The 9374-nt window shown below is 36.0% G+C and overlaps 2 protein-coding genes across 2 annotated transcripts; one reads left to right on the forward strand and one right to left on the reverse strand.

Annotated features, from left to right (window-relative positions):
- The first annotated feature begins 1281 nt into the window (after positions 1-1281).
- Positions 1282-4940, forward strand: LOC112518201. The gene is made up of 7 exons (XM_025125816.1): positions 1282-1737; positions 2593-2662; positions 3019-3074; positions 3225-3300; positions 3417-3453; positions 4090-4204; positions 4597-4940. The coding sequence occupies exons 1-7, from the start codon at positions 1412-1414 to the stop codon at positions 4829-4831; spliced, it is 915 nt and encodes a 304-aa protein (XP_024981584.1). The 5' UTR covers positions 1282-1411; the 3' UTR covers positions 4832-4940.
- A 1071-nt stretch (positions 4941-6011) lies between these two features.
- LOC112517686 lies at positions 6012-7444 on the reverse strand. Its single transcript, XM_025125073.1, has 2 exons — positions 6958-7444; positions 6012-6162 (listed from the first exon to the last, which is right to left on the reverse strand). The coding sequence occupies exons 1-2, from the start codon at positions 7437-7439 to the stop codon at positions 6012-6014; spliced, it is 633 nt and encodes a 210-aa protein (XP_024980841.1). The 5' UTR covers positions 7440-7444.
- Between the last annotated feature and the right edge of the window lie 1930 nt (positions 7445-9374).

The following is a 9374-nucleotide window of genomic DNA, read 5'->3' on the forward strand; positions in this document are numbered from 1 at the left end:
AATATCTTAATTATGGACTAAATGGTTATGCATCCCAACAGGTACAGGGGTGTTATACATGAAAGCAAGGATTCAGAAAGCAAATTATCAGAAAGCAAAGTTTTGATTTAGAACAGCAGGTACAGGGGTGTTATATTACAGCAGGTTATATGGCTACTGTAGAAACTGAAAGCAAGGATTCARAAAGCAAATTATCAGAAACCATGATGCTTATGTTGTCCAATTAAATTGATGGAGCTATTCTAAAGATGTGTTTATACCTGATGAAGAAACAGCTGATGTTGAAACTGTAAGCACACAAACACAACCAGACTTTGTCTTGAAACTGTAAGCACACAAACACAACCAGTAAGAACAAAACAGTATAATACATTTTGGCCAATCCAAAAGATGTGTGTTGTGTGATGGTAAATTCATAACAAACAATAGACCATTAAAAATATAATAAAAAATAAAATAAAAATATGATTAAAAAACAGAACAGAGTTGAAATGAAGATGATCATGATCTGCTGATTATCGCAACAACAGAGAAGAAGAATTAGCCCTCAGGATTGTGGAGGGCTCAAATCACCAGTTCTAATCTTACTGTTTTTGTTTGTGGCCAGATGTGTGTGTGTATAAGTTGAAATGGACATATAAATGAAATCATCCAATATTGAAAACTCAGTTGCAAATAAGATGAAATGGAAACAGACCCATAAATGAAATCCAAAAACGACATTAAGAACCTGAGTTTTGAAGAACATGTAAACCAAATCAATACCTCAAAGAAATTGCTAGGGTTTTGAAGAACCTGTGGAGAAATCAAAGCCTCAAACTTCTGGTTATATGCACATATGAGATTGTCTTGGGAGCTGGCCATTTCTGCAAAGGTTGTAGCAATTGAAGAAAACAAAGGGCTGACCTTACTAATTGGGAAGAAGCGCAGAGGAGGAATCATGAAAAGGAAGAAGGCACAGAGGAGGAAGCTAGAAAAGAGGAGGAAGCTGGAAAAGGAAAGAAGAACAGAAAAARRCCCATTTTGACCTTACCCATTTTTGGCGGAAGAGATTGTCTCTGGAAAAGGTAGAGAGAAAAACAAGGTTAAACTCAATGCATAAAACACTTGTACATTGTGCTTTGTGACTTGTTTTTAAGAATTTTTTGAAAATCATGCATAAAATGGTTGTAACTTGTGTTTAAAGAGTTGTATTTAAGACTTTGTCTTAAATGCTTATATATGTAGTATAGATATATGACAAGAATCTATTTGTTAAAAAAATAGTGTGTTTAAATTAAACATTGAAAATATTATTTAAGAAACCTTGTGTTCTCGACTGTCTGAAACTTAAATCCCAACTGATTTCAATCGATCTTGTCCATCGTTTCGTGCTCTTCAAAGCGGCAAACTTGATCGATTCCTACCAATTATGGAGGTAAACGCATCATCTTCGGCAGATATCGTTGTCGATGAATTCAACAAGACAAAGAAAGATTGGGACGATGCATATCTTCAAACCCTAACTTACATTCGAGCCATCGAAGAATTCGGGAAATCAAGATCCATTGGTGACGCAGTCGCCGTTAATAACAAGAAAGATTCGTTGCCCAGATTGAACGGCCTTGCTCAAGATGGACTGTCTTTGCTGTCCACTGCACAATTCAACCTTGATCTTTTGGTTCCACAACTTCCCACAGATGATCATATTCAAAATGCAGAATTGACTCTTCAGTCATGGAACGAACAAATTCAAAGGTTCGTATGCAAAATCGATATCATTTTCAGTGCAATTAAATAGTTATTTAGGTTTTAGTCTCCTGAGTGAAAGCCTAATCGGAGTCTTTGATGTTGGTATGAAAGCAATATCAAAAGTGCTGATATCCCTAATTATTGTTTTCCTGTTGGGTTTCAGCATTTACATTGTCCATGTTTAGATGCTTCTTGAAATGTGAAAGTATTACATTTGTCATGTTAGTTGCATCGTGTTGCCAAGGAGAATGTTCGAATTACAAGGCCATATATGGGATCCTTCCTTTTTAATCCTAAAAAGCGTTATCCTTTGAGGTGGGTCTCGGAGGGTTAGATGTATGCAGACTTGAACTCTACCCCAACAATTATTTGCACGAAATAAGGACTTCTTTGGTGTTGTTCTTTTGATCATCACAAGAACAAGCATTATACATGTAAGGTGGATTGTGCTTGATTACGATTTTGCACTTCACTGGGAGACGAATTAAACGTTCTCACCTTGCTATTTTAAGAAAGGTCACAAATCCGGAGATCAGAAAACATTAAGCTCTAGTAAACGGCGAGCTATTATAACTTTTCTTGATTTTCATCATCTTTGGGAGCGTTATAGAATTTGACACGATTAATAGTCTATATTATGTGCTTGTACTAATTTTTTTTACCCCTGTTGACCAGTCTTCTGGGCCATTACTTTAGTTTCTTCCATTTTTACATATTTCTAATATTAGTGTAAATCCATCTTGATGTTTGTTTCTCATCTGAACCATAGACTATTTAGCTACAACTTCTATATAGATGTTTTTATGATGGCACAAGTTCAATGAATGTTTTTTTTTTTCTCATTTTCTCATCCCTTATTAGTCTGCGGGCAAGTCTGAGAAATGCTAATCTTCAAGCAAAGGCGAACATGAGGAAAGCTGCCCAAGAAGAGGTAATGTTACCAAATTGTGAACTTTTACTCCATCTAGATATCTTTACTTTCCTTCTTTATGGAAGTTTTGCATCATGCTTTCGACAATGATGTTTGTGGAAACAGCTACTCTACCCTTCGTGGTAGTGTACAGTTTTACATCCCCCCACCAAACTCTGCATACGAGTGGGTAATACTGGGTTCGTTTGGTTCTGTACTTTTGACAATGCTTCTGCGTGGGGCTACTAAATGTGAAGATAATTTATGATTTTACAGCATGAGACATGATTGGTGATCAATATCAACTTTTTTTCAAGTTTGAGATAATGCTATGAAAAGTAGCATTGTGAATTTATCGATCTTACATATGTTATCAGAGGGAGCTTCTCTTAGGAGGTGGAGAAGAGTCCACAGTTCGAAGGCGCAATTTACAGTATGTATCACTATTCGTTTCATGGATACAGTACTCTAGTTCTTTCTGTATGTATCGTATGTATATACTGTATAATGCAGTATATTGCAGCATAGATGGATTGTTTTAGAAAGAAAGGGTACTTAAAATGAGTTAAAAAATTACCATTAGGACAAAAGCCGGAATGACATCTGCAGCAGAGAGCATTACAGAGAGCCTTCGTCGTACACGCCAGCTGATGGTTCAGGTTATTGCTCTTAGACATTTTATCTGTGTGCTATTTTTTTTTATTGAAAATACTTTTCGTTTTGCCTTTCAAACATGGTATGCACTATGACGTCCTGATTAGGTAATTGTTTACAGGAGGTTGAACGGAGCGGAAGCACACTCATGGCTTTTGGTTCGTCTTTTCATCTTAATATTTCATTTTCTTTTCTTTTTGTGGTTGTCATCCTAAAGACGTTGGCATGATTTTCTTGTGGCGTTATTGTATAGTTATGTATCTGTGTGTTCATAACATAGATTAGACTTATAGATCAATATCATTTTTGACAAAAAAAAAAACACGTGAGAAAAAGGAAGGATGGTCTCTCTGTCTATCTGATTGAAAAGGTCTGCCACCACCAAGATGGCTGTGGACTTGGGTTACAGGCCTTATTATATACGTATTTTTTACTGTCATATACAAAATACATAACCTTGAGGACCAGCTCAACTGGCAAATAAAGTCTAGGCCTTGGGGCTCCTCCCAATAGGGCAGTTCGAGTCTTCTCAGGGCCACTAGAGTTTTCCTGAATGCTATCTTCAGGGTCCCATGGGATTACTAAGGTGCGCACAAGCTGGCCTGGACACCCACGGTTACCTACACATATATATGTATGTATGTATACACACACACACATATAACAATACGTTTGTTGTGGATAAGAAAAGAACTCTGTAGTATGCACTGTTCTTGCACAAATCTTGATTCCTATCAGCAGTTTAAATGGTGTTGCTAATTTTTGATAAAGAAACTTGTTTTTATGTAATGCAGAGGAATCAACAGGAGTTTTGAAGAAAGCAGAAAGCGAATACAAGGGTCATCGATCATTACTGATGCGAACTCGTAACTTGCTTTCAACAATGAAGCGCCAAGATGTTCTTGACAGGTTAGAGAAATCATTAGATTTGTAGGAGTCCACATTGGCTAGACTTGGACCATTTCTCCTCAACATATAACCTTCCTTAGTAATCTACTGGGGTTCCACATTCTCAGTTGATATCATAGCCAAGATCTACCCTTCTAGGTACTCGACACTCTGGCCGAAATTTGTACCAGTTTAGCTCCCTCTCGACACTTTGGGACAATCTGTGTCTGACAAGCCTTTGTTGGAGCCCCACATTGGCTTGAATTGGACCATTTCTTTTTAATATGTGATGAAACCTCCTCCTCTCCTAAAGGGCTCTCTTGGAGAGTAATCTAATGGGGTTTTACATATTCTCACACGACTATTATTTCCTCTTCGTGATTAATCTTTTAAGTTAACATTTATGTGAACAGGATTATACTTGTTGTGGGATTCCTCGTATTCTCGTTAGCTGTTCTTTACGTTGTGTCAAAGCGAATTGGAATACTCAAGTTGCAAAGAAAGGTTATAGGTGCTATCAAAGCTGGTATGGCTGGAGAAGCAGAAGCCGCTAAGCGCGCTGGTGTAGATGCTATAAACCACATTGCTCAGGTCAATGAACTTGCTTTTCCGAATGATTTAGAACAACCAATGCATGATGAACTTTGAATCACATATGAAAAGTTTATAGCATGTATATTTCTGTACACAATAGGCTGCTTTTGCCTTCAGTTCACCAGCTTTTAATATTTTTGATCCATGCAATTGTTCATGTTCTTATCTGGCTTGTTTTACATGCTAGGCCATGCTTGGCAACCTTATATATTATATGTTCCCGGTTAATTTTTAACATGTTCTTTTAGGTCATTTTACATTGCGTTTAGTTTATCAGCTAGTTTTTCCAAACATTACTAGCCTATCGGGCTAACATTTAGCTTATTAGTCAATAACTAGCTTTTCAGCTAATAGTTGCTCTTTTTTAGTCTCAACCTCTTAAGGTCAAACATAGCATTTTTATGAGTGCAAATTGATGTAGACATTTTTGAGAATTTAACACCGAGGAGTTTCCATCAATTCAGGAGAAATTTGTGAATGCCATAGCAATCAAGCTGGATTTATATAATTTAATGACAAAATGCAATGAAGTTTGCTTTTTTAGTGTGACAAAGAATATTTTTTCCCATCGATATAATGAAGTTTCAAAATTTAGTATGTTGTATCTACTTTGACCGGTAACTTGTTAATCTTGTAACATATAATGTCAAAGATGCCGAATTGTCAATCAGTATATTTTTCACTAGGATGGTCTACCATTACATTTTCTTCAATCAATACAACTTGACAACTTGACATCTACACCGTCAAATATTATAAGATCAACAGGTTTACAGTCAAAATGGATACAAAATAGGAAATTTTGAAACTTTGTTACATTGATTGAGAACAACAATCTTTGGTTACAGGGTAAAAGATGATGTCTTTACCAACAATCTTACTGTGTCATTTTGCTAACTGAGAATCATACCGGACAAGTGAGGGTGGTGACTCTTACGTGGTTAGTGCTTACCAGTTAAGAGACGCTTATACTATCTTATTTTAATGATCAAGAATCTTACCTGGTACGGTAAGTGAGGGTGATGATTCTTATCCAGTAAAAGCTTACAGTGTTTGTATGGGTAAACGGTCCCTAAACAAACTTCGTTGTATTTTGATGCATTTTACCATGTTATCTAGTGCAATGAAAAGGAGGGGAAGTGCAAAAGAGGAACCAATGACCATGAGGGTTAACTTTAAGATTGAAACATGAAGTTTTAGATGCATAAGATCCAATCTAATAAGCAAGGAGTTTCTATGCCAAGAGCCAATAATTTCTCTGAGATTTTGTATGGAGAAGGTAGCCTCCATTTTGGCTCTTTCTCTGCACTGCAACACAGGTGCATTTGCTGTTCTCCAACAAATACTCTGCTGTTTCTCCTCTTACTAACCCATTCATCCTCTGCCTGCAACCAAAATTTTACCAACAAATCAGTTTCAATTTGTTTTGGCTGTTTTATTGGGTCTATTTATGGTGGCAAAAGAGATTCAGATGTGGTCTTGGGTACCATTTAGGCCATAAGCTAGCTTCTTCTGTGTGCTTATTAAAAAACCCGGTTTGATAAGCTATAAACTAGTTTACAAGTTAGCTTTTTAAAAAGTTACTATAGGTAACATTTTAACAAGTTCCGCAGGCTACTTTTTCACTCTCTTTTTCAGTTATTGGGCCTCTTATATTTTACATAATGACCAAAAGTCTTATTTAACTTTACACTGTCATCTAACCTATTAGCTAGTTTTTACCAAATGTGATTAGTTTATCAGCTAGTTTGCCACATACAGCCTTAAAGAGAATCTAGATTATAAGATGGAAAATGGCAATGAAGCTAAACCGCATATGGTCTGGTTGGATTGATAACGTTTTAAGCTTTGATTTCCTTTTCATGGAAATTAGATCTTTCAGTAACATTATCAATTCAAGAAGAACATCAGGAGGCAATGCTTCTTTTGTCCAAAAGAGGCACAGTTTGACTTTTGGGGTCAACCTAGTAAATTTTGATTTTGAAAATGATATCGATTCTCAATTTCGTTAGGAAAATCGTGGTAGCCATCTTAAACTTGTGTCAATTCTTAAGACGTGAACAGGTTGGTTTCCCAATTTGTCACCAAATTCCATGAATGCCCATGGAATGTACTTTTTTTAGTTTGACCTCTTAAAAGTCAAACTATGGAAAATAGGACAATAAGAATAAGGAACTCACCTTAATATTGCATTAGATAGACTCTGACGTTTTCCTACAACAAGAAGATCAATTCCATGCATTTGGGCTTGTGAAATGATCACATTTGCCTTCTCCTTCCCATCCAATTCAACCTTTAACACCTTCACCCTGAGCTTTGGGTTCATAACTTCGCACGCCTGCTTCATTTGCTCAAGAAAGTCTATATTTCCGCCAATGCAACCAGTTATACCAATACCACCATGGCCAACACCCCCTTGCCTGGGGGCAGGGGCCGGTGGGGGGGCAGGGATGGTTGAAGATCCCGGTGTTTGTTTCTTGAAATATAAAAGACCATTCTTCCAAAAGGTAGGGCTTTCAACATGAAGAAGATACAATGTGTCATTCTCGAGTCCTACGTGAGATAGAACATAGCGGAGAGCAGATGATGATTCGCGGGTTGGGTCTGCTACGACCATAACCTTCCTCTGTCCCGTCGCCTTACTACCACCACCGATTGCCATGTCTAACGTCATTTCCACCACCTGTCACCAGACCACCGCTATCTTGGGACGGGAAGATGGTGGGACGGAAGATGGTGGATGATACGATCTCTGGTTGTTAATCATGTTTGATTTCTTGTGTTATGTCAAAAAGGAGAGCCATTAAACTTAGGCCATTATTTGTGATCAAAAGCTTATTTTGCTTTAAGGCACTAAATTTAGGGGATTTTTTTTATAAAACCAAGTCAAAGTTTTCTATATATATATATATATATATATATATATATATATATATATATCCTAAATTGATAGATATATTTTAACTCACATCCTCTTTTTATGGCTATATTTGAAAAATTAGCTGATAAGCTACCTGTTTGTTATATTTGATTAATTAGTTATAAACTATTGACTGATATAATAATTATATTTGGTAAAAACTAGCTGATAATCTAAATGAAAATGTAAAATGACTTAAAGTAGAATTTGTAGCTTTTTGAGGACTCAGACAACGACACTTGAAAGACGAAACTTTTCTCGTCTGTCTATTAACATACTTTTATGGGAGTTGAAGACATACAAGTTATCCTGAGAAAGAGACGGAACATTTGAGAATTTCACTTTTATGAGAAGGTGAAAAACATAGGAATGCATCCTTGTAATATATCAATGAGAGTTATTTGTTTACTTCTTAATAGTTTCATTAAGAGACAATATCTGAATTGTTAAAAGGTAAATCTTGTTTGGCAAAAAAAGTTTGTCTCTTAATGGTTCCAAAACCCTCTGAATGATTTTGTATTTTGGGTCTCCCTTAACCATTAAGATCCCTAATTTCATCGTAAACAATTACCAAACAATTATATTTTATTTTGCATTATATCATGAGAGCCTTTTAATCATTCTGACCACTTAATGATACTGCACAAAACCATTCAGCAACTGCCAAACAACCCTTTACATTATATTATGTGAATATTGTAACTTTCACATTTCTCACGACAAATATTCACACAATATAAAGATATAGTCACTTTGTTTCCACGAAAAAGGCTTGGTCTCGTTGAAATGCAACCCATCTTGAGAATATGTCAAATAAACCAGTTTTGGTTTTGGCTTCATCATTATATTATCCCTAAAAGTGCTGGTTTGCTAAAGTAACTAAAACATATCTAGAAATCATGTTCGGAAGCAGGATACGGTAAGATGTATGTAGACCATATATTCATCAAATGAAAGTCAGAGTCGGGCAAAATGATGAAAATTAGGACTAGTATTTTTTTTGATTAACCTGGATATCATACCAGGGCGCCTGCTTTGCAGATAGCCTAGAGTCACCGTATTTGAACCTCCGTGGCCATAAGGGGATTTTTATTCCTACTTGGATTTGAACCTGGAACCTCCTAGTACTTTTGACCTTTGGAGCGTGACTAGTATTTACTGCCATGGTGAGAGGCAGGGGCGGAAAAGAAAAGATAAGTCTATTCAAGAATAAACAAAAACCATTCAGTATTGACTCTTATTTGTTCATTTAAAGTTTGGGTAGAAAAACCACTCCGAAATCGTAAAAAAAAAAAAAAAAATCAAAATCGGAGCTTTAAAACTAAAATATGAGATATAAAGATACTAAGGTTCGATAAGGACCGACAAACGAAGCTAAGCATATATAGAATTCAAATTTTGGTTGGATATTTTATTTCCAATCGTCGATAAATCGAGATTTTTGACCTCGAGCTTCAACCTCCGATTCAAGTAGCTATCACTCATGGAATTATTGAAGTGGGCTTGATTACTGACATGGTAATTAAGGATGCGACTACTAATATTTTTTATACAAATAAGAAATTAACATATAATATAAAATAATTAAATGTTATATGTTCATTTCCTGAACGATTTTTTACAGTGAGCGATAGCTGCTTGAATCGAATGATCTTTCGAGTAAAACGAATTCCTCCG

Source organism: Cynara cardunculus (genome assembly GCF_001531365.2).
Source record: "Cynara cardunculus var. scolymus isolate 2C chromosome LG 9, CcrdV1, whole genome shotgun sequence".
Lineage (NCBI taxonomy): Eukaryota > Viridiplantae > Streptophyta > Magnoliopsida > Asterales > Asteraceae > Cynara > Cynara cardunculus.

Coding starts and splice junctions, on each gene's coding strand:
- LOC112518201 (XM_025125816.1), top strand. CDS start 1,412: ATGGAGGTAAACGCATCATCTTCGGCAGATATCGTTGTCGATGAATTC. Junction 1,738..2,592: donor TGGAACGAACAAATTCAAAG/GTTCGTATGCAA, acceptor ATCCCTTATTAG/TCTGCGGGCAAGTCTGAGAA. Junction 4,205..4,596: donor CGCCAAGATGTTCTTGACAG/GTTAGAGAAATC, acceptor TTATGTGAACAG/GATTATACTTGTTGTGGGAT.
- LOC112517686 (XM_025125073.1), bottom strand. CDS start 7,439: ATGGCAATCGGTGGTGGTAGTAAGGCGACGGGACAGAGGAAGGTTATG. Junction 6,163..6,957: donor CTATCTAATGCAATATTAAG/GTGAGTTCCTTA, acceptor TTTTGGTTGCAG/GCAGAGGATGAATGGGTTAG.